Here is a 26,727-nt window from a genome sequence, read left to right as displayed (position 1 = left end):
ACGTTCCCTGCACATCTGAGCGCATTGCGCATGCGCAGAGGCGCTCCTCAATCAGACTCCGTGTATTTTGAGATCCAATATAATGTTCTCTGTCAGAAAGTTTAAAAAATCCACAGGAATACACTTTATTATACAGTTTTGTACATTTTATCAACTCAATAATTTGAGAACATCGGAAGTTTTGAACTTTCTTTGAATATTTATGATCTGATGCCAGAAAAAAATCATGATAAAAAATATTTTTTGGTAATAGTGAAATCTATTGTTTTGTACAATATCACAGCGTTCCAGCTCATCTTTCACACCAATCACCCCAGACAGGTCAGCAGTCCATCACAGGACAAACACCACTGTCAATGACAAACACAGACAGATTACCACACACACTCAAGTTGGGGGTCAGCAATGAACCTGAAATTGATGTTTTTGTAGTGTGGGAGGAAGTCAGAGTTTCCAGTGGAAACCCATGAGATCCAGGGGGAGAACATGAAAACACCACACTGTAAGGTCCGGCATTTGAGGCAAGACAAGAGCCACAGTGACTTGTCTTGACTATTTGTATTGCTATTATTATTGCTATTGTTGTTGTAAATTATATTTATCATTGCAATTAGTAATAAAAAATGATTTGTTGAATTTTGTTTATTTTAATTGCTAAAGAAATATTCTTGTAGTTTATGAACAGTATTGAGAGTTAATATAATCATTTACAAACACGTATTGATCTTTATCATTGGTGTCTCTTGATGATATACAGTAAGTTCATTTTACCCCTCACAATATTTCTATTTTATCACAACAGAAAAAAACACTATAATGAGTCCTGTAATTATGAATATGAGAAAATGAACTGAAATAACATTTGAACACCCAGTAATAAATGACGGGTGATTACTTGGATTCTTTATATCACTAAAGGAATTCACATTTTTTAAAATCTGAGACAGTGGGCTCTGTTTCCCATCATATTCACGTTTGTGAAACCCTGACGTTTTGTATCATTAGAGAAGAACTTGTAACTTCAACAGAAAAGCCAGCAGGTGGCAGCCTCAGATAAAGTAAGGCAGACTGAGGGACAACATTTCCATCCTTGGTGAAGAGGATGATATCCAAATGAAAATGCATTTGAAAAAAAAATGAAATATAGTAATTAATGTCTTAAATTTTCCAACAAATTTCAAACTTGTGAAATGAAAATATTCGAGATTGTTTGGAATCATGAAGTGGGAAAGCATAGTTTTGAAATTCACACATATGCTTAACTTAATGCGATTTTCCGAACAGGAAATAAAAACATGCTGTTTCTTTACTGGTGCCAGTATTGGGATTTTATAGACTGTCTGGTGGCTAAAGTCCTATTACTGTGTCACGTCTAGCCAAAACTTAATTTGTACTCAGACACTGTAAATACTATACAAGCTGCAGTAAGCATCTGACCTGGTATGTCCATAATGTCCTGCTTCTCAAATTTGTATGTGATTAAAATTCAAAAAAACTTTACCTGCAAACATGAAACAAAATTACAAAGGTGGCCCTTCATTACTTGTCTCTCAAGACAATGTTATCCCTTAAAATCACAGAGGTGGACATGAGCAGAGAGTGGAACCAGCTTTGGAGTCTTTCCTGGAGGCAAATACGGTATTTTAGGACATAATTACTCTTTAAATACAATGAACCATCAAACTACTACTGCTGCAATTGTCTAGCCAAAGCTCCATTTTAGTGAAGAATAAGGTCTTCTTAGAATATAATTATACACTAACTTTGTTCTGGTCTACTGCTCTCTGCATTACTTTTGTAAGCATGCTGTCCAAAAAAACTCAAAGTTTAACTTGTTTCAAACCCCTTTCAAGCTTTTTTTTTTTATCTTCCCTTGAGGTCAAAATCATGATTGTTGCTTCGACCATAATGAGCAGTCATTTAGAAATGTGGTCATAAATCACCGGCTGGAACAGAGTGTATAGCAGTGTGTAGATATTACCGGTGAAGAGTAGAGCATTGATTTTACTGCAGGCTGCTGTGTGTGTGTGTGTGTGTGTGTGTGTGTGTGTGTGTGTGTGTGTGGTGAGCCTTCATTGTCATCCCAACAACAAACACACAATGAAAATGTTGTTTTTGGAATCAAAATATGGCTTGAAATACTTTGTTTGGCTCTTATTAAAAAGACAGCAGTGTTCATTCAAACAATTTTCAAGTCATTTTGTTTGGAACATCTGAATTCAGTCTCAAAAACATTACAGAGAAGCACAATGCTGCTGGGGGAGTCACACCGACTCATATGAAAATTCAAATTGAAATGGAGTCAGCACCAGTGGACGATGGGTAAAAGCAGGTTGCACCCTGGACAGGCCACCAGTAGATCAGAGGGCAAACACACACACACACACACACACACACACACACACACACCTTACAGTTACTGCTTATGTTACTACTGTTTATTTTTTGACTGTGGAAGGAAATTTATTACTCAGAAACAACAGTTATATTTGAAGTTGATGCAGAGGGAATAATTAAGAAGGTGGAATTCTACAAAAACGGAGACGTGAGGTCTGACAGTGAGCGACAGCAAGCACAGGATTTTGAGGTTCCAGAGTGTGAAGATTTTAACAGCCTGTAGAACAGTGTGTCGAACACTGTGGTCACTTTATTGGGCTGGTGGCGACACGAGACAGACCAGGATGTCTGCGCCATGACTTGTTTTCCCCACAGCTGCTTTCGGTGACAGCGTCCTGCCTAAAGTAAACTATTTTTGATTTGTGGTGCAATTATCACCACCTGGTAATTTTGACATTGTCGACTGCTTCGGCTGTACCTCAGCCTCTTAATGTTAACGCTGCCCTTGTGAGAGCGCTCTGTGACTCCTTCTGTCAGCAGTTTAAACAAGAGGGGACGGATGACGGGGAGGAAAAACTGTGTTTCCATTCATTTCATACTAAATTTAACCGGATAATTTCATACTGACTGCAAGAGTCCTTGCATTGTCATTTTCTCTGGAGCACTTTCAGGCCAGTGACAGACATCCTTTCAACCCAGTTTGTGTGAGCTAATTGCCGGCACGCCTGCAGGTAGTGGGTAATAACGTTTTTCGCCGTTTGCATGCGATCATTGTTGAATAGTGCATTACAGACAAGCCATCACATGGAGGTCAAATTAAAAGCTCCGTGGCAATGGTTTGTTTCCACAGTTACATTGAGAAAACCTATAAATTTGTACATACATGCATCTCCATGGTTTTAGAGTAATTCTGTATTTTGATGAAATATAATAGAATTAAAAGAGCTGATTCTGAGGTAGTTGAATTGGAGCTTTACAGACAGTAACATGCGCAGTTGCACTGGAGGAGCTTTTATGTATTCCTGATATGCCATGGAGGACATTTAATGTGATCTGAGGACAGGACAACCATCTCGAATTTCTCCCCCAACACGTGATTGCGCAGTCCTCGTGCACAGGCTCAACTGTTTTTAGAGCAGTCTTTCTTAACCGAGATCGTGGAGTGGTGGAAGCACTGACGTGTGACAGTATAAACTTAGTGTGACAAGCTGGACGTATGGCGCATTCCTCTGTCTCATTTCACCGCTGTCATCCATCACGCTGCCAGAAACCTGCCTGCTGTCGTGAATGATTGATTGGACTTGCTGATCTCATCTTCTGCTCTGCCTTAATGTCCCTCATGCCCTGATTGTTGGAAGCTAATTTTGACATGTGACTACAAAATTAATATGTTGCTCGTTCTGTCTTTCTGACAACAGTCCAGGTACTTCTCTGCTCTTGTGCGAGCCTGATTTCAGACCGCTCAGATGTTTCAATTACCAGTGCTGTCGGCCCACTTTTTTTCTAATTAGTTTTCAAAGGCTATAACATGCTTTCTGGCCCTGTAATGGACTGGTGATCTGTCCAGGGTGTACTCTGCCTTTCTCTCAATATCAGCTGAGATCAATTGTAGCCCCTGGCACCCCAAAAATAAATACAAGTTTAGAAAATGGATGGATGGATGGAAATTGAGTATCCTATGGGCTACATTATTGAAGCCAAGAGTAAACTTTTAAAAATCAGTCCGTTCTGCTGGAAATACCTTTCATGCATCATCTGAACTGCTGCTTCATTAGTGACGCCCAGCTGCACCTCCTGGAGCTGAAAGGCCCGATTTGTGGCACCCTCTAGTGTCCATGGTCATGAAAGGTGGTAATAGTAACAAAACATGAAGTATATAAAGCTGGTCAGGGGGAGACAGGGGAGGGAGCTGGCATTCGACTTCCGTCCACAAGTAAATTAAATGGATATTTTCTTTTGTTGTGTTTCTAAACTGCACAGACTCAACAACTCAAAGCCAACCACTCAGAGAATTGGGTGTTACCACTTTTAAATTTAATGATGCAGACAAGTTCCAAACAGTCGAGTCTGTCTCAGCTGTCCCCTAAAAGAGTTTTTTTACGGTAAACTACTTTTACCCCATGATATCCCCGTGAAAAAAATGCTGTCCGTCCATATTTGCCAAATTTTGGTTGGAAGCAAAGCGAAAGATAAAAATGCCAGCAGTGTTGATTTATATAGTTGGAATTTCCAAGCATTGAAAAAAGTATCAGTGATACTGATACTGTGTGTGTTTTCAGTGAATATCTTTGACTTTTTTCATCTTGAAAATATATATTTTTAGGGATAGTGAGTGAACCAAATAATCATTTCTTGTAAAATGTTAATTTAGTTTATTGTGCACCTTTTAATTATACAGTAAACATGCAGTCCAAGGTTTTGACAATTTAAAATTTTACACAGTAATCTATAAGTACGGAAGACATAAATAAACAACATACTGTATCTAGTTACTCTGAAAGTGTTTTGTTTTTACTGGTTTTAAAAAGTGGTCTCTTAAAGGGCAGTCCAAAATGGTTTAAATAGTAAAACCTGCCACTTTGCATATTGTTCTCCCACGCTGTGAGAGGGAAAGTGAAGAAGAAGACAATCCTGTGGTCCTGTTTGGGTCACAAAATGAGTTTGGGGTTTCAGGGTTAAACCAACTGCCATCAGGCAAGACGTTTGGTAAATGGTCTGCCTGTGTATAGCAAAGGGAGACCGACAATCACCCACACACACTCTTACACACATTTTCCTTATTTAAAGTCATCCACACACAGAAAGAGAGAGAACATGCAAACTTCTTACAGAGTGAAGTTTGATTGAAACCCAAAGTGTTTGTTTTGAGGCAACAGTAACCACATCATCACAGTGACACTCTCTTGTGTGTTTGCTTGTCTATGTTGTGTAACACGGTGTTCCATTTCATCCTCACTTTTGTATGAAGCATAAAACACGCTGAAATAGGTTAACGTGTTCTTTTGATGGAGGAAATAGGACATGTATGCATGTTTTAATGTGTTCTCTGCGAGAAAGAAGGGAAGTCCTTGACAAGCCAGGGAACTGGGGAATGGAAACCTGAACTGAGGGAGAGGTTAAATGCATGAATGAATGAACAAGTGTGTTTATCACTTTTGGGAGTTAGATGCAGGAAAGATTCAGATTCAAAATCTTTAGAAAATAAAAAAATGATAGAGAAGGACAGAGATATTTTCAATATTTGGTTAAGTGAGCCAGACAAAAAGTCTCCCTCTTCTGTTTTTCTATTTCAACTCATGCCTCACTTGATTCCTATGCCATCTCTCTCTCTCTCTCTCTCTCTCTCTCTCTCTCTCTCTCTCTCTCTCTCTCTCTCTCTCTCTTTACCTTCTAGCTAAGGTCTATGTGGTTCTCCCAAGGGGAAAAATAGTCTACATGGTCAGGTTAGTTGGGGGAAAATAGAAACACAAGATAATTTCAAGGTAATGTCTCCTGGAGCACAGATGTTGCGCTGGTTGGCCTTGAGTAATGGAAATTCTCAGTGCAATCCAACAGGGGGGAGGATTTTGAAAGCACACTGAAAGTTTTTCTAACTCTCATAACTCAGGTCAAGTGAATAACTGAAATACATTACACACTTTTAATTCAGATTCACCGCTAGTAAGTGAAGGCAGCACATTTACATTCAACTGATGTAAGCTGAGAATGAAAGGCGGCTGCATGGTTTGACTCATACTTTTAACTGGCTTCATTTGCTTTGTGAAACTATAAGTTACATTTCGCTCATGGAGCTAAAACACAAGAGTCAGATGAATACAGAATTTGGGTGAATATTCGGATTATTAGTTGTCACAGTCGGTGGAGACTACACCTTTAAACAAAGGCAGTGTAAATCAAGGCAGCCACACACAATTTCCAGGACCGATGTCACCTGACAAGTGAACACCATGAGATTATCAAGAGTAATAAAAGCTTAAATTCAATTTCATGTGCACAGTCTCATTCATTCCTGTATCAGATAAATGTCAGCCTTCATACTTCGACAAATGTTTGCAGTAAAGCGTTAAACCTGTCCTCTGACACTACTTAATTAAATGCTGTTTCACTCAGCGCGGCACAATAGCCATAATCCGAGGAGAAAACTGTGGCTTCATATTTCTCCCACTGTATTTGCTTTTAGTTTGCTTCCTGATTTAATTATGCTTGTGACCTGCTTTCAACAGCATAAAATGAACTGCGGGAACAGCAGACTGTTTTGAGCCTTCATGCCCCTAAACCCGTGTGACGAAATAAAACGGATAAACACATGGGGGTTGCTTGATGGATTTTCACTGAACATACGGTCGATATCGATATGGTCAGCAAAGTGGGCTCCCATTAAGACCGGTCTTGTTAAGGTAATGAAAACATGACATTGTCCAGATGATGAGTTTAGGAGTGGTTGCCAAGGTAACGGCTTTTTCTCAGCTAATGCATGACGCCCAGAACAAGAGATGACTGCAGAACGGTGCGTGGTGCGCTGGATCAGGCCAAGTGCTTCTGACAAGGAAGGTCCAGTATCAAACTGAGTTAGAGAAAGGATAATTGCACCAGACCTACAGTAAACACATCTCTTACTCTCACACATACACGTTTGAGTGTGTGTGGTTTTGTTTGTGATGTTCCTAGTTTAAGATGTCTCCTTCTTCATCCCTGTCTGTCTCCTCATCCTCCGCCTGTGTGTGAGCTCACACTGCCTCCTGACTGACTCATCCTGGTTGAATCCAGAGACGGATGATCTGACTGATGGCTTGCCTCTCTGCATCTAAAGCACAGAAAATTATTCCATCTCCGCAGCTCGCAGTGGAGACTCACTGAAAACCTTCCAGCCGACTCATCAGCAGACGTCGCTGAACAAATTTGTAGCTCATTTTGTTCATACTGCAGACCACGTGGGAGACTGAATAAGGATTATCCAAAAAAGATTACTTGTACAATGAAATAAAGAAAATGTTGTTCAAAATCCCTCAAAAAGTTGTAATTCAGTCTTTGGACTCTGCATACGCTGCTTAAAAATCTTTTTTTTTTTTTTAAATAACTATACAGGGCAGTGGAGTTTACAGCAGAAAAGTTGTGACTGGAGGTTGGATTTCAATCCCCAAAACACAGAGTTTTATCAAGGAGGCCAAGTCAAACAAACGGATCGTGACTCACTGTGGCTACCTCAGGAATAAACAGCTGAAAGAGAGTCAGAATTTTATGAAGAACAATGCAGAATTGAAGCTTCGTCAATGATAATTATACAGGGTAAAAACAATAAAACAACAAAATAAAAAACCAAAAAGAATAAGATATGGAAAAATGTAGTGAGTTTAGATTTGATGTTGGAGATGTCTGGCTGGAGTGAGTTTCAGAGATGCAGAACGGAACAGCTAAAAGCTTTGCTCCCCATAGTGCTGACACATTTGGGAGGAGGAGGAGGACTAGAGCAAAGGAGCAAAGTTGTGGATGTTTTTGAGTGCATTAAAGAAGAATTTGGATTTTAATCTTGAGCAACTGGACTTGCTCTGACTGGGATGTTGTGATGGAATTACCATAAGTTGTTTTGGTGATGACATAAGTGTTGAGACTGAACTTCAGACCATATCAATGTTTTGGAAGGATTTGTGAATTGAATGGAAGAGAAAAGGTTTACAGTGGTCAGTATTGGAGCTGGAGAAACTGTAGACAAGAATGAAAAATATCCTGGGGAATGAGGAAGGGCGGCGAGGATCAACAGATGAAGATATGCTGAATGGTTTATGATACTGATTTAGGAATAGAATGATGAGCTCTCAAAGATGACAACAATACTCTGGAAGTATTGTCAACTAACTGTCTACATTACATGATTAAACCAGTAGTAGAAGTTTGAAATGAACCATGTTTTTATTTCAAATAGGCAGACAGTGAGGAGGGTGGGAGTGTGACATTTGGACTTGTACCTCAAGTAAAACCGATATAATTTGAGCAGCAATGGAAATAGATCTTGAATTTGTTAAAGATATTGCCTCAGGGAAGGAGATAGGCGGTGAAGAATAGAGGACAGAACCAGGACAGAACCCTGGGGCATCCCTGAAGTGAAAGTGAAGGACTGAGATCTGAAAGATCCGACTGGATGAGCTGAGTGTGACGGGAGAGGTGTGATTTGAACAAACAGGATGGGAGTGATGCCATTTGGTGATCCGCTGAGGAGGATGTGTGAGAAATTGTGCTGAAGCCTGTATTCTGATCAAGGATGAAGAGAATACTGAGAGACCCCAATGTTGGTTTGGTAATTAACTGTCACAAGACGGAAGTAGGGCAGGAAGCGATGAAAATGTGTTGCTAGATTAGATCAACAAGATCCATCCAGTTCACACATGTATCTAATTTGCCAGCATTCTTTTGTCATTATGTAAGACTTACCTTGAGATTTAGCACAGGATTCGCCATGCTTTCAACGCTTTTGTTCACATTTCCCATGGAGTATTATGCCAACGGTGTGCACGCAATGTATATTCATCTCGTCGTATAGGCTGGGAGAATGTATGTATGCTGTTTAAAATGCAATAAATATGCAATACTTAGCATTAAATGGATTAAAAGTACATCTAGCATTACCAAAACCTCTAAGTCACAGTCAAACTCACATTCAAATACAATGATAATGGAGATTTTTTTCAGTGGCACTGTGACCACAGTCTGTTTTCAGGCAGTCATGTAGAGCTCCTAGATGGTACCTGGGTGCCAGGAAACTCAGCTATATAGGTCACTTCATAATATAAGTGGCATAGCCAGCCAATCAAGTGAAAAAATTCAGTGTCATGTTCTGCCAGAGTGGGGTCTGTGGTCCTGTGTTTTCTGTTTGGGTTTCAGGTGCTTGGTGCCAGGCTGTGTGCAGAAGCAAGGGGCTAACTGCTGATTGCCGATCTGTTCCACCTGCGGTGCCGGGGTGGAGATCGTCGTCCTGATGAGGAGCAACTCTATTTAAAGACTTACTTTTTCATTAAAACATTATTTGAACCTTGTATGTCTGCCTTGGCTTGCTTTGTGCGCCTGAGCCGCCGTCCCACCCCGTGACAACGTGACCTTTTTGTCTAGAAAATAAAGACTGAACAACACTGTCTCATGTTCTATGATATGCGCATTTGTGTTGTACTCTTACGAAATGACAGCCGCTCAAGGTGAAGGTTAAAGAACAAAGGTCAAACGTACAAATTTTCTCCCTGCAACACATCTGTGGAGTCAGTGTGAACTCTATTTAAATGTTGGTTTGAATATAAGAATTCAGTATATTAGATATTTGCCAGCATGCTCCAGTGATGTCTTCATTTATTTGTTTCAGGCTAATTCCGACCAGCATATTTATTTAATTATAAGAATCACACAATATCTGATAAACATTGGAACATTTTCACAGCTTCTATGCACACCAAATTATAAATGTTCATCACAGGATCAGTTTTCCCAAATGAGACGTGCTAAAAGTAGCATCTCGGATTTGGGAGTCTCCTCCATGGCAACTTGCCTTTACCACTCTCAATTAGCTGAGTGGCAGGACACATGGGAGCCCCTTACCCATCTCCACACAGGACTCCAGGGACCGCAGCAGAGGGCAGTCGGTACAGAAGACCACTTCTGCACAGCAGAGCCCTGCTGTTGATGTGAGGTGTAGCAAATATCCACACCACCTTTTCCCTGAGAGGACGTGTGGAGACAAATATTATGAAGGTTGAAATTAGACGCAGCGTGCTCCTTTAGTCTCACCGCAGCTCCCGGGGCACTTCAGTTATAAAAGATAATGTGGATAATGATGAATACTTAACACAGACTGTGCTGTGTGGGAGTTTCTTACTGTCCGCTTTCGTTTCGATGCAACATCATTACGAAATCTGCAAAGTAAAGCAAATAGAGACGTACAATGAAAAACGGTCATTGACGAAACAAATAGCTTTACCAATGAATATATATTATGTTCATAATATAAGTTTAAAATCCTCGATCCATATTCTAATACATCCCGGGGGAAATGTTGAGCTTTGTATATCTGCTTTCTTTTAGCTCTTTTTTTGACTTTCACTGTCATCTGCAAATGAAAATGTCTGCATTTTTAGCTGCTAAATATGTCATCTGATGATTCCTTTTTCTGTTTTCGTGCTTTGCATGCAGCATGGTGAGTTTTCAAAATGATATTGACCAAATTCTTTTAGCAGTGGCAAAAATGAATAAATAAATAAAAGGCTGTCCTTCAATTTGATCATTTGAATACAGATGGCCAGAGGTGATAACAGTACAGATGATTTTGTTTGAAAAACAAAAAGAAAGTTCTAAACTCTGCTGAAAGTAAACATTTTTAACTTGTTAATTCAGAAAAAGAAAGTTCTTGCTCTGAAGTTTACTTATGTACAAAAGTAAGATCAAAACAGACTTTTTTCCTTCATATTCCGTTTCATTTTGAGACCAGCTAAGTCTACATTCTTATTATTCTGTTGCATTAAACACCTTGAAATCTACATAACCACTTTGAATCATTGCTGTACAGGACGTTCAGTCACATATCAAAATCACAAAGTCCGTTGACCAAACGCAGTCTCTCTGCTGTTCTTCTCTCCTCTGTGTTGTTATTGGCTGTCAACAAGTCTGTAACGGCTGAAACAAGCAACGGGCCAGTTCTGAGCAGAGGCCACAGATATTCATGCTGTGAAGTAGAAGTGAAAGAAAGCTGAAGAGTCGACACATGAAAAATCAAATTCAGTTCATCATTACATTGTGTGTAATTTGTAATTAACTGAAGTCAAGGTTGTAGAGTTGGTAGACTGGTCTAGGCAGTGCCCTGCCTTCTCTCATTGTTGGTTAGAATCGCCCCCAGAGCCCTCTGACCCTGAATTACAAAAGGTTATAAACAACGACGGATGGAAAAAAAAAACAGTAAAAGTGATGGACAGTGAATGAGACGTCCGTCCAGCACTGGATGGAGTTTTCGAGTTCGTGACCTAAAGCGGCTCCTTTTTCACGTGCAGCAGTTATTTGTTGCGATGCATGAAGTATTGATTTAACAAGCTTTAATTTGGCCCTTGGGACTTCAGCTCACACAGATACTTGATGCATCAGTGTTTCTGTGATGCACTGTCCCTCCGTCCATATAGCCACCACTTCAGTGGCAGCACACGTGTTCGTCCGTCACCGTGATGTCTTCTCTTATCACTGTTATCACTGTTAACTGTTAACGTCATCAAGCTGAATCAACATTAGAATGAAAAAGCAGCTCAAGTGTTAAACAAGCTGACCTTAACTGCCTCTGCTCCCCCGTTATCCCAGACTGGCTGTGGCTAAAAGGCCGTCCCAGGTCAGGATAACGTGAAGGCACAGAAATCCACCAAACCCTCCAGCCGCCAGTCTCCCACTGCCGTGATGAAGCCCTGCTACAGGGTGTCCAGTCTCCTACACAAGAACTTACTCTGAACAGTCATACGCATACAAATGTGCTCTGTATTGTTCAAAAAGCAGTGGCAATCTTCAGCTGAAATTACATAAAAAATAATGAGGCTGTAATGCACAGTGATATTTCCCTTGTATCTCCTGTTCCTCCTATTATCTTTTCCCCCCCCGCCCCTACATTAAATACATCCGCTTTTACTCTCCTCGTCTCGCCTCTTTTTGGACATGCGGTGCAGCTGTGGCAGCAAACTGAATAAGATGACGTCTGTGGCCTCGGTGAGTCACCGAGACCCTCCGGAGCTGCTGGGGCTGAATGACTGTACCCTCCATTCCCCCCCATAAAGCTCAGGATGAGGCAGCGCCTATCATCCGGCCCAACAACGGAGACAAAATGAACAGTATTAAACTCTGAGATAAGACACTCTGCGGCTCGTTTTATGTTCCTGATCCTTTGACTTTCAAGTGTGATTACCTGGTTGTAATACATAATACGGCTCTTGACAAGGTGATGACTTTAATCAAGCTTCAAAGGAAGTGGCATCATGCGGTGCCGACACGCACACAAGAAAAGAGAACAGGAGTCTTTTTTTTTTTTTCCTTTCAGTTTATGATCCCATGTGAAAGAGCTAGTAACAGGCTAACAGGCCTGCATTAAACACAGGGGTGTTGAAAAATGAGCAGCTGACCATGCCGTGTTCAATAAGCAACCAAAATGGTTTCTGTATTGATCAAGGCAGGGTGAAAATTACTGATGAAATTATAAAATGCAGTGAAGCAATTTTGCCGACCTTTACATTTGCTGACGTTGCAGTTTTATCCAGACTGCACAGCATGCGACTGTCCTTTGATGCATGCTCGAACATGTTGATAACCATAAAACCATACGAAGCTTCTGAACTGAGAAGAAGGACTGGAATATTTCCTAAACGTTAATTAGCATTATGCAAATACTTGGTGTTGATGGATTGGTGAAGTACAAGTATGGAGAAACCGCTTGTAACTGATGTGATGAACTGATTGTGAAATGGGGGAAAGTCTTTCCTCTGGGAAAACACATCTGTACACAGTCAAACTGGGAAATTAAGTGGTTTTGGGGAGTCTGACTTCACTCAGTGGCTGCAGATTTGGTGAAAGATCCAGAAATGCAGTCACGCTGCAGACAAATAGGATCTGGCCATGTTCTGCTCAAACTCCCAGCATGAATTGCTACACTGTCCCAGTGAAACAGACTTGCTATTTGGAACTACAAGTTCTTATTGCAACAGCTGCTAATCACGTTAATCATTGTTTTTTTAAACAGATGTGCATGAATATATTGGGAAAAAAAAGAGAGAGAAGAAGGATCAATAAATCAATAAGCAGTACTTCGTTGGAACAGCGAATGAGCCAGAATTACCGCAAATGTACGATTTTTTGCTTGTTGGCTTGTTCAATTTTTAATATGGCAATCTGAAAACTAAAATGGAATCATATAAAAGCAAACACATAAATACGCTACATACAGACTCATATGGGGATCGAGGACAATATTCAATTCTTAATAATGTCACTCCTGTCCTGCTGTAGCATTGAACACTGCTACTCTCTTTTTAACCATTTTCAATCTATTTCAACTGTTTCAAGATGAATTGAGTCCCATATTTCAATACTGCTCCACAATGCTGTGTGTGTGCGCGTGTCCGTGTGTGCACATTTAGGCATTAAATGTTTCTTGTTTGTTTTGTTTGTAATCATTGTTAATTACTTTGAATCCATTTACATTCTAAAAGTGTTGTATTTTAATTAATTGATTGATTGATTGAAGAAAAAAAAATCAAACAGTGACAGCATCTAAGAGTCGGAATTATGAAAAGAACATAAAATCTAAAAAAAATACCATAATCAATAAAATTCACCTTTAGATAAATTGTTATCCATGTCACTTCAGTTTTGTTTTGAGCATTTAAGAAGAGGTGATGGTAGCTTCATTCTCTGCGAACCATAAACCTGGTAGAACTGAGTGTTTTGTATTGGAAGCTAATTCTGTCCCAACACATGATTGATCAGCTCTGGCAGATCCTGCCTTTTATAGGACTGAACCAGTTCAACGGTTACTTTTGACAATTAACTCCCAGGGGATATTAAGACATTTCCAAAGTTTCTACCCCGATTCTAATTTGGATATAACAAGCATTACATTTATCAGGGTGTGAAAATTAGAACACGATTCCAGAGGCACGAGTAGTCCCACGTTCCTCCACGGAAATGCCTCGTCGTCTGCCGTCTGACCGTTATTGGACCGTTCTGTCACTGTGACTGTGTCCCTGCGGTTATGGGAAGTCGGCCTCAGCCCAGAATGTCTCTATCCTAGTCCAGAGGCGGTCTGTTGCCTGGTGTGTGTGTGTGTGTGTGTGTGTGGCGGCAGAAAACTATGCCAGAGCAGACTGATATTTTAATCAGAAATTCAGAAATTGTCCAATTATACCAATTAAGCTGTAAAAACTCAGACGTTAACCATCCTGGCACTGCTAGAAATTTAGCTGTAAGCAGAATGCGGTTGGTGCTGGAGCGTTTGAGAGAACGATGAAATTAAAAAGAAGAAAAAAAAATGATTAAAAGATTACTCTGAGACCAACTTAGAGCTTGTTCCAATCTGCACATTGGTTTATTTTCCATTGTAAGAAAAAAATCTCCAACTCGTGAAAGATCAAGAGCATAAAAGGGCAGCCATTCGTTATGGGAATGTTTTTCAAGTCGAGACAACAAAAATCAGCGCTTGTTTGAAAGCTGTCTCTTCTCAGGCGTGGAATGATCAGTCACACCTGTACAGTCACAGTAAAAAGCGCTGGCTGTAAAGGGCCTGAGTTCTCAGTAAAACACCAAAACACCTGGGTCTGCTTAGCAACGAGTGTATGCATGCACGCACACACACACACACACACACACACACACACGCGCACACACACACACACACACACACACACACACACACACACACACACACACACACAGACACACACTCATGCATGCCGAGAGAAAGAAAAGTTGATTCCGGAGTCCGATTTGTGTTGCTTTGTGGGAAAGTTTGCGCTCGCCTCCACTTTGAAGACAGTAAAAACAAATGTGCGGTATCAGATGTGATCATAAGCCGCTGCTTTTCCTGAGCAAGCCTGCTGTTCCAGCAGGCTATTACCACGATCACATGTTTTTCTATTATTGCGAAGCTTTTTGAAAGGAGATGGTTATTCTGTCCGAAGCCACTGAACTCTACGTCCTCTGCAATCATTCCGTCTGATTGCTTTGATTAAGTCCCATTTTTCATGTTGCTTTGGTAGGTTTCAATCTGACCTGACTTACCTCAGGAACTCTCTCTGTATTTGAGTCTCCTTTGCACTGACTGACAGTCTTTGTCCTTGAATGCTATTAGAAGAAAACACGAGATTGATTTCATTAGCAGAGCAAAAAAAAAAAAAAAAAAAAAAATTTCCAGCCAAGCGTTACTTCTCTTGCCTGTGCACTGTACTGATCATGCAGTATAGAAATCCTGACTGTAACTGTAGCTTTTCAGTGCGAGACAGAGTGGTGCAGGGCCAGTCGGCTGCCAACATGCCTTACAAGTAACACACAGCCTCAAAATTCCTCCATGTTTGAGACAACAAACCCCAGAGTGTGTTTTCATGCAGCCACGTTGGAATTCTTCATCTTCATTCAGACTCCAGTGTGTGGACAGTTAAATTCAACTTGGAAAATATTGGTCAAAATTGTGCAGATGAGTTCAAACAGCAGAGAATTTCGTATCAGATTCAGATGACATTAAGTTCTGTTGTCAACACAAGTAATACTGCAAATATATTGAATTCTCTACAGGATCATGCATTGGATAACTTTGGACAGGGTGGAATGTTTGTTGAAAAGTGGGATTCAGTCGCTGTCTTGTCTTCACCCTTGTCCAAAAAATGCAGCGTTGAGTGTGTTAAGTACCCAAACATGGGTGTGTCTTGTGTCTTGACTCATTTGATAACAAGTCCCACCTAACATTTCAACCTCAACAAAGTGGAGCTGCAGGAGGCAATGATCAGTGTTCATCACTACTTTAGAAAACATGCTTGATCTCAGTCATCACGTGCTTATTTTCTGTTCTACCAGTACACACACACACACAGACACACACACTTCCAAACCAAACCGCGCTGTCTTCAGCTGCAAACAAGTGACCTCGTTTAAGTCAAAGCAAAGAAAATTACAATGTGACTGACTTTTTAGTTTGGCTTCACACACGTACCAACAGAAAAAATGGTTCAACTTCATCGGGTGATTCTCCAAAAGGCAGGAAATGGAAAGAACTTCATCCATGAAACAACTCTATAAACGTTCAGTTGCGTTTGACACCCGACGAAGCGTCAGTCTCACACAAAAGGCGTTATTGCGGCTAACCCGATACCTTCCCGAAAAATTCTCACTCTGCCAGATACACCATCTCTGCCAGCTGAAATAACATTGTGTGCATGTGTGTTTGTGTGTACGTGCTGGCGTGCACGGCACACACCCAGTCTGAGCCTCAGCCTTTGAGTCATTAGCACTGTCTTTGTAACCAACTTCTTCGGGTTTTAAAGTGAAACGTGCAACTGAACATGATGAAAAACTGGATGATTAGCAGCCACGTCTGCTTCTGTTTTTGTGGATGTAGACATCTTTCAGAAGCATATGTGAATATATATGTGAAATTCTTTGAATTACTGCATTTTCTTTGCACTCGTTTAATGGAGTGTGGCTTAAATGGTGCATTTGTGGTCTCGCCAGTAGTGTCTCCCATCTGTATTTAATTGCATACATCTTTTACAGTTAACAATGCAACAAAGCTGTATACATTTTCAATTGAGAATCATCATTTTGATTAATCTGCCTGTCTATTTAAGGTGATCAAATACAATCAAACTGCAGCTGTGTCAGCACTTTATTCATGTAGTGTCATTGTTAAAATGCTGTCATGTGTGATGTCTTAACAATGCTCCATATTCAAATTATTTACTGTTATAACATACATGACGAATTTTTATTCTTTTCAGACTGGATTGGAAAAATGTGAGATGATCAAACAAATTTTTTTTTTCTAAATAGCTTCAGATTTTCTGCGTTTAATAAATTGTGTCAGAGGATACTGCATAGGATGCATGACTCACTGAAAACCAAAAAAAAAATCTATTGAAGAAATGTTGAAGCAGCTCACTGGAGGTCTGTGTCCTGCTCCTTATCTCAGCTTTAAACTACATTACCTGCAAAGTCTTGTTTAGTGTAGGGTTTATAAAGGACATTTGTCTGCGTCTCTGATTTCAGATCAGACCTGGAGACATAGACCTTAGATATTTTCAGAATTCATTTTCTATTCATTCTTTTTTCTCTTGTTTAAATAAAAATGTGATGAAAGCAACAAAGACTATATGAAACATCTCTGCAATATGATGTGTGGTGCCTATGAGACTGCAGCTTTACCTTACTGGTGTGATACTTGTTAACCAAAACTGAAGTTCACATCTATCTCAGCTGATTGCAATCCTCCTTTGTCCCACTGCAGAAATGATTGAATTTTTTGTTTCACTTCCCAATGAAAGGTGTCAGAAATAACTAATTCATATCATGTTTGAATTCTTAAGACTATGTGGATAATGTGGATACTTTTGAAACATCTCCTCTGTTTTACCATGTGTGTATTTTTCCTCCAGTGGAATCTGGTGGTTTGTGCTGATGTTACAGCGAGAGCATCATGTTCTCTCTGTGAGGCGGCGCTGCATTATTAAACCCGCTGGTGGCGATGCCGCGGCAGTTTTATCTGACGCCGACAGTTCAGCATGAACAATCTGTGCTTTTTTCCAGTTGCAGGTGTCCTGGGAGTCATTGACCTCAGGTGTGGAGTGTCACCCCCCCCCCCCCCCCCCCCGGGGGGGTGGGGGGTGGGGATGGGGGGGGGCTGTGCATTAGCGGTTTCACATGCAGCAGATGGTGAACCGCAGACAATGAGTGGAGGAGACAGAAGAGCCAGGTAAAGAAGAGGGAGGGGCTGAAATGGGTTAATCTCCCACTGTTGGTCTAGTGCTTGAAACCCACTACGTGCGCTTGTGCATGAGGTTGGGGGGTGGGGGGTGGGGGGTGGGGGGGCGACACATGGGACACCTGCAACTGGCAAGCACAGATTGAAAATGACATAAACACTGTGAGGAAATATTACTACACACAGGAGAGTATTTATTATATATGTAATGGCACATTTTAAAGAGACTTCTTGATGAAACAAACATAAAAAAAAAAATCTTGCATTTCTGAGAACTGTGTCAACAACCAAGAAAACAGTAAATGAGATTCATGCAGCTCTACCTGTGCAGTGTTGACCTGCAGTAACCGTTAAACCTCCTCTTATGTGTTTTCATTGAGGCGGTAGCTTAGCAATTTAACTAAATAGGCTTACTTGTCGCTCTCATCTGCTTTGCCAACCTCTACCTTCACTTCTTCACTGTCTCATGGTTATGTAAACACCTGGGGTGGTTGGCAGTGTTGTCACTTGCTTGTTCATGCCGATGGGTTCAATGTCATTTTATGTGATCGAGCAGGTGGACTATTCAGCTTCAAGTTTATCGTCACTCACAGTTGTTCTTTATTAGTTGTGGTGCCAACTTAACTAATTAGACAAAGGAAAGTTGGACAGGCTGTCAAAAATGAAGATACCTAAGCCCATTAACTCCTCAGGTTAAGCATCTTTTCCATGCAGGACTATTTGCAAACTGACCCGGATTAGGAGTGTCAATGGGTTTCTTGGTACTTATTTTTCCTCTCCTAGGTTTATTTCTGAGTTTATTTGCCAATACTATAATCTATATCAAAATGATTTTCAAAGTACTATTTTTCCACACATTTCACCAGTTTCAATGTTATATTTTTAATTATATTGTTAATTGACTAATTGACCTCCTGCCTGGTAGATAAGAATTTGTTGGCAGCCAGCAGAGTAGAAAACAGTAAATAAGTCTACAATGTATTACTTAGCTCGTAAACAGTTGTCACTTGCTTTTAACAATTGTAATTAACAATAAATATAACATTTCTTTTTGCAAAGTCAATAATCTCACACACAGGACTTGTTCCAAGCTTCAGCTGATGTTGCCCAGTCTTGAGCAATCATTGAATTTCTGTTCATTGTGTGCTGTGTGTCATAAAACTAACATGCTGGCACTGCAGTTAGCATATTTACCATTCCAATAAAGTGACTATTTTCAAAAATCTGTGACGTATCTGTCAGAATCATGCTGTTGTACATGAGCTGTGCAGTGGTGAAGTGCTTTGGACACTCACTTCTTACACCGATCATCCGCCAGTTTGAGTCCAGGCCTGGGAACCTTCGTGTGTGGGGTTTTCATGCTCTATGATACAGGAACATTTGACTAAAAGGCAGATTTTTGTTTATCCATCCTAATCCTGTATAATTCTCGTTTGTATTTTTCCACTGGACAATTGAGCCAGTGGAAAAAAATGTTCACGTATACACACGTAGTGAGGTGGGCACTGTGAGGTCGCTTTGCCTGGCAAACATCTCAGAAGCTGTGGGCAAACATGGTCTTCATATTTCTTTTGGCTGTTTTGATCACTGGCAAAATTGATTTTTTTTTTTTTTTTTTTACCACAAAATGTTGAGATTGTGGCAGAAGCTTTTGGTCTCAAAACGTTTTTCACTAAAAAAAAAAAAAAAAAAAAAAAAACGATAGCCATAGGTTTTCAAGGAAGTAGCTCATCACTTATCACAGAAACAACACTGAAATTTGCAAAGCTTGTTTTATTAGTTTTGGTCTACTTAACCAAACATTGCAATTTTTACTATCGTATCGATAAAATTCCTTTGTTTTATGTCTTTCTGAAATAAATGTTCTACTACATGTGCTGCCATTGGTGCTCGCCAATTTAGAAGAGTAATGTCAGAGAATTCAAGCATAAAAACTGCAGGACTTGTTATTTGTCATCATAATGCAGGTTTAAATGATGGGAATATGGCTGACGTGTTATGAAGAAACCTTCAGTTCAGTGTGTTTCCATATAGTAGGCCTTCGTGGAAGCTATTGGGTTGTATTGATGACCCTGTGTTGTTGCGCTGTTGCTCCCTTCACTGGCACCCTGCTGAGATGACAGACCGGCTCCATTCAAACGAGTGAGACTGCTGCATTCATTCTGTCAGGCTGAAGCTGGTCTGACTGCAGCCTCGCTCTGTCAGTGATGTGGTGGAAAGCGCACTGCGGAGAGAGGCTCAGAGCTTCTTGGCTGAAAACATCGGCTCATATGGAGCAGTTGAATCACCAATAAAGTGGCATTTTTTAAACTGAAATGGGAAAAGTGATTTTAAAGACGTGTTTATTCTCGTTTTGCAGTGGTCCAGACTCACACTTGTGTTTGGCGTGCTGGGAAACTGTTTTGGCGCACATTTATCCCCAATAACTTCTGCCACAGTGCCGCGTGCCGGGCTGAGCGCAGTTCCATGCACGCGCCATCATTGTGATGGCTTGTCTACCAGATGGAAGTTCACCATGAGACTGTTCATTCTACAAAGGAGTCAAAACAGAAATGTCTCCCTTGCACACATCAATAACAAGAGCTGCTTCAAGGACACAGCAATTCAAGGTCCGTCATGTAATATGTCTGGTTTCTTTAGACATCTTTGGCCTTCTCACTGTCTTCATACTTCAGCCACCAGAATCACTGTCTCAGACCATGTCTCTTTCAAGTAAACAGCTTGTTTTTTTGCAAGGTTCAAGTTCAGATTCTTTTAATACAATATAAACACAGTCCAAGCCAGCATTCACATTTTTCTATTTATTGGCCCATGCAGACCAAAGTTGGAAAAAGAAAAAATAATTGTCAGGTTTTATTTGTACTCTGACTGATATATTTAGCATAATACCGAAAAGTGTTTAAAAAAAATTGTGTCTGACGTTGCAAAATTGCTTCCACAAAAATGATGTACAAACAGTTAAGTTCAATTTCAGTTCAGTCAAGGATTATCTTTATCAGAACTCACCATTTGTATAAATGTGTCTGTACTCTGAGCATAATTCAATCAGACTTCAATTTAACCACGTCAGAGTTTGTCCTGCATTACATAGGACTCAGTCTGCTTGTTGCACCAGCTAATAAATACACTTTCACAAATAAAACCCAGGACTTCAGCAGTCACACTGCGTTTCATGTTAATAGGAACAAATCTAACAATGTCAACAAAGTCTGCCAAACTGGTTAGGGGATCTACATTTGTCTGTGAATTATTATTTGGGACTGAGCTTTTTCCCTTTAGCCATTACAATTATCATTATCAGGCCCATAGAAATGTATTGAAAGAATGCAGATTAATGGCCTCAAACAATTTCACAGTTCCTGCAGAACGTTAATCTGAACAAACTGAAGGAGCACAAATCCAAATATAACCAGAGGTGGAAAAGGAACTTTTTTCTTTACTCAAATACAACTGTTGCTGCGTGGTCTAAATTGTTTGTTCTTGTGTGCAGTGTTGAGAGCATTGATGGATGGATAGAGCGTCTGTTTTAATAGTTTCTACTTGTTGTCATTTACTCAACAATATGTTTTCTTCAATGGGTGTTATGATAAATGTTTCATGACAGCAGAAGTAGAAGTCATGAGCTGGCTGCATGAGCAGTTGAAAATGCTGGACTTTACTAATGATTGACGAAATCAAGCAGAACAAAATAACACGCGTGCATCAGCAGGTTTTCGATGAATCAGTCATCAGATGGAACCAAACAGTGCTGACAGTTCAGCTGACGTGCCTCTGTAGCACTACGAAAATACAGTCATTATTAACCTTTGATCAGGCCAGTGAACACACACGGTCACTTCCACCTTTTCAAGTGTTTCTTTAAAAGTAAACCTTACTGAATTATCAGAAAAAAAGGCTTTATACAAGAAAGGGTGACATGATAGGATTATAGGATTGTGTAGACTTTAAGCGTGGCAATTTAGAAATTTTCAATACAACAATGCACTACAGTGACAATCAATAAAATCAAATAACAACAAAGTACTCTTATTTCCTCTTGCTAGTGAAGCATATCCAACACATGAATGTAGTTACATTTCTTGCACAACATCAAGAAAGATTAAAGTTGCATACTTGAAAAGTGCTTGTAAAATTGCAAGTAACCTGAAATACTACGTAAACTATGATAAAGTTCATAAGAACACCTCCACATTGGACAAAATATCTGAAAATGAAAATGGTAAAGAGTTATAATTGTTAAAAATATATCAAACATACCCTGCAACAGACTGGCGACATCAGGCCTATGAACCAAAATTGGCCCACAAAAGACAAAACCTACAGTTTATCCCACAAAATGACCTAGAAAATTATGCAAACTGCAGAGAAAAAAATTGATTTTTCTTTAATTTTCTGAAGAGAAGCAGGAACAACATAACACTGAGAATTGAGCTGAAGTATGTGAAGTGGCCATGAAAACTGGCTACCTCTCTGCTAGCAAACTAGCCACATGTTCAAGTTTGTAATAACATGCACACAAAATGAGGTGAAATGCAACAATTACAGCCTATTAGTTTGAAAAAATATGTAGCTATACAAAAAAACTGAAATTGGGTTTATGCTGAGATTACTGTAATTATTTGTAATAATCATATATTAGCTTAAATGGAATTTAATAGGGAAAGCGTCTCATTGAGTTGAACGTTATTTACATTTTTCACATTATTCAGGAATCGTGTGGATATTTGTATTTTCTTGCTTCCACTTCAAAAAAAAAAATGTTTGTGCGCTGTATCAACGCGCACTGTGGACACGCCACACAGTCAGTTTGCGATAACAGTGCAGGGCAGACTTTCCCAGCACGCACGCAGTGCACGCAGCGCGCGGCGCCGCCCCGCCCCGCCCCGCCCCGCCTCGGCCGTGACGCCTCGCGCACACAGCCGATCCGAGAGGCGAAAGCAGCTTTGAGTGAGAGGCAGCCAGAAAAGCCAGCGATGGCTTCGCTCAGGCAGGAGCACCGTTATGGGCTCTCCTGTGGAAAAAGCAACAAAAGCAGCCTCAGCAGGACGCTGTACCACGTCAAGCTCACGGACACGGCCATGCGGGCTCTGGAGGCTTTCCAAAACCTGAAGGTACACTCACTGTTCACCCCGGAGCGTTAGTCAGCCTGCACGAGTCTGGAAACGGGATCCATCCTCACACTTCTTCTCAAAGTTTAGAGCTCACGGTGTTCCTCCGTGTCAAACCGTAGTTGTTGATACATTTTTAATTTTTTATTCTTGAATTTTCCGAGTTTTATTTGTTTGTTTGTGGAATTTGTTTGAACCAAGTCCTGGTAGTCTGCAGTGGCGTCTTGATGCTTCCTTTCTGTGAATCATACAAACCAACATACCAGGACTGAAGCCTGTGATTGTCGGGAAAGACGAGCCCGTCAGCTGTTTGCTGGGAAGCCTTCCTGCTGCTTCAAAGTGCAGCCTGCATAGTTATCTCACTGACAACTAGCCTGGTTTGTCTCGTAATTGGCTCCGTTGGAGACCCATTAAAAGCACCCAGGGCTTTATTGATTGCATAACTTTAATTTACAGATTATTTCTTGCTGTTCAGTGAACTTAATGTAAATGTGATCCGCTGGAAATATGCTGCTTTGCCACATCAAATGACTTTTCTCTCTCTCTCTCTCTCTCTTCCTCCTCTCATCTTTAGGGATCTTTATCAAGTGAACCATCAATTTGTTTCAAGGGGAACCAGGGGGTGAGTCTGATCTGATTCCTTTCATCACTTATCCAACACATTTAGGCAATCTTTACAACAAACCAGCAACATTTGCAGCTGATCCAATCACTTGTTAAACCTGTTATCTCTTCACAAGTCATACATACTCGTCTGCATATCGCGGGACTTTATCTCATTTGTCTAAAAGGATAACTCACACACTGCATCATGGGGTGAGGCTTTACCTGTAAGGGGCAACCAGCTGCTCAGAAATGGAGCAAAACAGGAGCAGATTGTTTCTTCTTTGAATGTTCTGGGTATTTTCATGGCAATTTCTTCTTGGCTCACATGCCCCGCCATGCTGCCATCACAAGAGGGCTCAGATGGGAGCTTATAGCCAGCTTTCTTCGACAGATAGGAGGCATGCAGGTTACTGGGTCAGGCTGGTGACTGTGGAGAGGCTTTGTTAGGTCAGCGGGCGGTGCTGGGAAAAGGGCAAAAGAAAGGCGGAACAGAGAAGCTCGAATCCACCCAGACTGATAGTCAACAGTAGGGGGGCAATGGAGTTATCGTAAGTGAAATGAGGTTCCTGCACTGAAACAGATTACCCCTGTGAGCCTATTAATTTTGGGGAATTACAGGTCAATGCTCCTTCGTGTGTGCATGTTGTTAAACTACATTAAGTCAGTAATAATCAACAGCTTTCTTTGGCCCTGGAAGTGCAGCCATAATCTGCAGTAAGTAGCCTGGACTATGTGTGTTTTGACTTAAGTAAGGAGCAGCTGTGTCCTCGGGGAATACTTGCTAATTGCACAGGCTGGTTGAAAAGAGTTGCAACCCCCCACCCCCACCCCCTGCACCCCACACACACACAGATACACACACCCTGCTTGTCGTGACAATATGAGCTGAGAGGCGGTGAGTTTTCTATAGGGAGTTGCTTGATTAAATGACTCGATAGGGGCTTTAAATGTGTGTGCGGTCGTTCCGGTTTGGTTGCTGCTACTTTTTAAAAGTGAGATTTCACTCAAATAAATTCAGTCAAATTCATTCTTCCATCCCTGGCTGTCAGCATTGAGACTCTTGTGGAGTGGTGACTGTGAAGTACGTTTTCAACCTGTAAAGATACTGAATCCAGTCTGCGCCAGCTGTCACGTAGGATTGAACTGTTGCAGAGAGTCGGTGCACGGGGTCAGGTGTGGAAGGTGAGGCGTCGGGCAGTCAGGCAGGGAGACAGCTGCTGTTATTTATTTATTTATTCATTGATACTTGTTTTTTTGAGTGCGTTTTTGTTTTGTAAATCCCTGCTCCAAATCCCAGTGTAGACGGAATTAACTGGGATGAACATCGCATTAAATTAGAGAAAATATATCCAAAGAGGTGTGTCACAGAGGAGATGAATGTGTATTCAGCCCTTTAGATTCATTCAACTGTTTTATCATAAAAAGCCTGTGCCTGAATCACAAGAGTAATTTAAATGGACACACAGCAGGCTGGTTTACATTGAAAGACGAATGTCTACTCTAAAAACTTGAAATGTGAAAGAACTGATATATCAACAAGAATTCAAGCACCATGTTATGTCGTCAAAGTCCTTTTTCCATGTGGTCACAAATCTTATTACTTGGTGGAATCTGGGTCTGAATCTAATTTTTTTTTCTGCTTTGCGGCTCTTGTGTACACCTCTGTTGTTTCTTTGATTGCTGAGGGATTGCAGGGAATTCCACACCCTTCTCAATATATAGCGCTGAGAGCTGAAGTTATTAGCTAAATGAATGTTTAGAGGTAATTACAGGAGCCATAATGCTGTTGATTACAGCATGAAGCATCATGACTTCAGTTTACATTAGCTTTCCAAGTCTGCCTGACTCAGACGTCTTTAAATCTGTGTGTGTGTGTGTGTTTGTGTTTGTGCAGCTCTGGCACACATTTGCTTCTGTAATAGTTGTGCTGATGATATGAACTCTGGGCTGCTGATTTTACGGCCTCATTTCTTGTTCGATGTCCCAATTTGTGTTTGCGTTGTGATATTGTAAAGAATATGTTGCGCAATGTGCAACATGTATGCACATTAATCTTGTGTGTGTGTGTGCGTGTGATGACCAGGATCGAGGTGATTATTTTATATATTGTGATTTGTTTATGCTCTGTTCTGTGTGGTCCAAAGTCATGATTAATTCATGTCACACTGCTTTTTTTTTTCCCCCTCTGTCTTTTTCCCATTGTGATGCACGCTTTAGCCAGACAGGACCAGAGTGGGTCCCCCACGGACCCCTGGTGTGTTTGTGTGTATTTGTTTGGTTTGCTAGTTTGAATGAAGGAGAAGGGGAATGAGGGGATTTCTAGCACTTCGGTTTTCTGTGAGCGTCTGCGACGTGTTTCGGCAGCCCGCACAGGGATCCCAAGAGTCCCCTTCTGATTGTGTGCTGTCTCCTCTGATTTGAATAATAATGACTGAGGGAATGCGGCCTGTGTGTTGTCACCTTTGCTTGGATCATCAAAAATGATTCAAGACTTTCAGGCCAATGCGCTCCACTCCGTCCAGATGTGTTGTGGTCCGCCCCGGGGGTTTGTTTGTGTCGAGCATGGTAGAAACCACTGTGGATGTTGTGCAGTGACCACCAAGACTGATGATCAAAGTGTTTCCAGAAATAACCTCCCAAACTTCCTTCCTTTTTGTGTGTAGTTTTTTGCACCATTTGCAGGTAATGCTTTATAAAACTACTTACAGTAAAACTGTTAAATATCTCTTCTTTTTCCAGTGGTTTCTTTGCAAATTAGATTTCTGTTGGCAAAATCTGACATGTACACTTTTATCCCTGTTATTATTAGTACAGTAGTATGAGGCTGCATCCTCTCAGGTGTGATCAATATGATTTTCACATTCTCATTATAAAGCTACGCTAAAAATTCGCATTATCCATCACATTTACAAAATGATCCCATAGCTTTTAAATAAGATTTTTTTTGGTTTTCTATTAAACTGTTAAAACTGCAGCTATGGCACCATGTAGTTTGCAGTTTCTGCAGACAGAGTTGAAAAGTGAGTCTGTTTCATTAACTTGGCTCCTTCTTTCATGGCTGAATTACAAACATGTCAGTAACTGTCGAAACTACTGCACATTATTTTTCTTCTATTAACAGTGAATAACGTAACTGAGGAGCCAAGGTCTCCACCGCATACTTTATTCCTTCATTCTCCTCTCGTGTAATGAAGGCGATTGTTGTCTTTTGTA

The 26,727-nt window shown here is 40.6% G+C and overlaps 1 protein-coding gene across 1 annotated transcript in view; it reads left to right on the top strand.

The window, feature by feature from the left end:
- Positions 1 to 22,737: 22,737 nt before the first annotated feature.
- Positions 22,738 to 26,727, top strand: part of LOC115392061 (RNA polymerase II elongation factor ELL-like) — a 29,009-nt gene continuing 25,019 nt past the window's right edge. Inside the window, exons 1-2 of the mRNA XM_030096566.1 lie at positions 22,738 to 22,911; positions 23,483 to 23,530. Of these exons, the coding sequence (XP_029952426.1) occupies positions 22,774 to 22,911; positions 23,483 to 23,530 (186 nt within the window). The 5' untranslated portion in view covers positions 22,738 to 22,773. The remainder of the gene's footprint in view (positions 22,912 to 23,482; positions 23,531 to 26,727) is intronic.

Source organism: Salarias fasciatus, chromosome 1, assembly GCF_902148845.1.
Source record: "Salarias fasciatus chromosome 1, fSalaFa1.1, whole genome shotgun sequence".
Lineage (NCBI taxonomy): Eukaryota > Metazoa > Chordata > Actinopteri > Blenniiformes > Blenniidae > Salarias > Salarias fasciatus.
The sequence above is the reverse complement of the archived record's forward strand: the minus strand, read 5'-3'. Positions and strand labels throughout refer to the sequence as shown.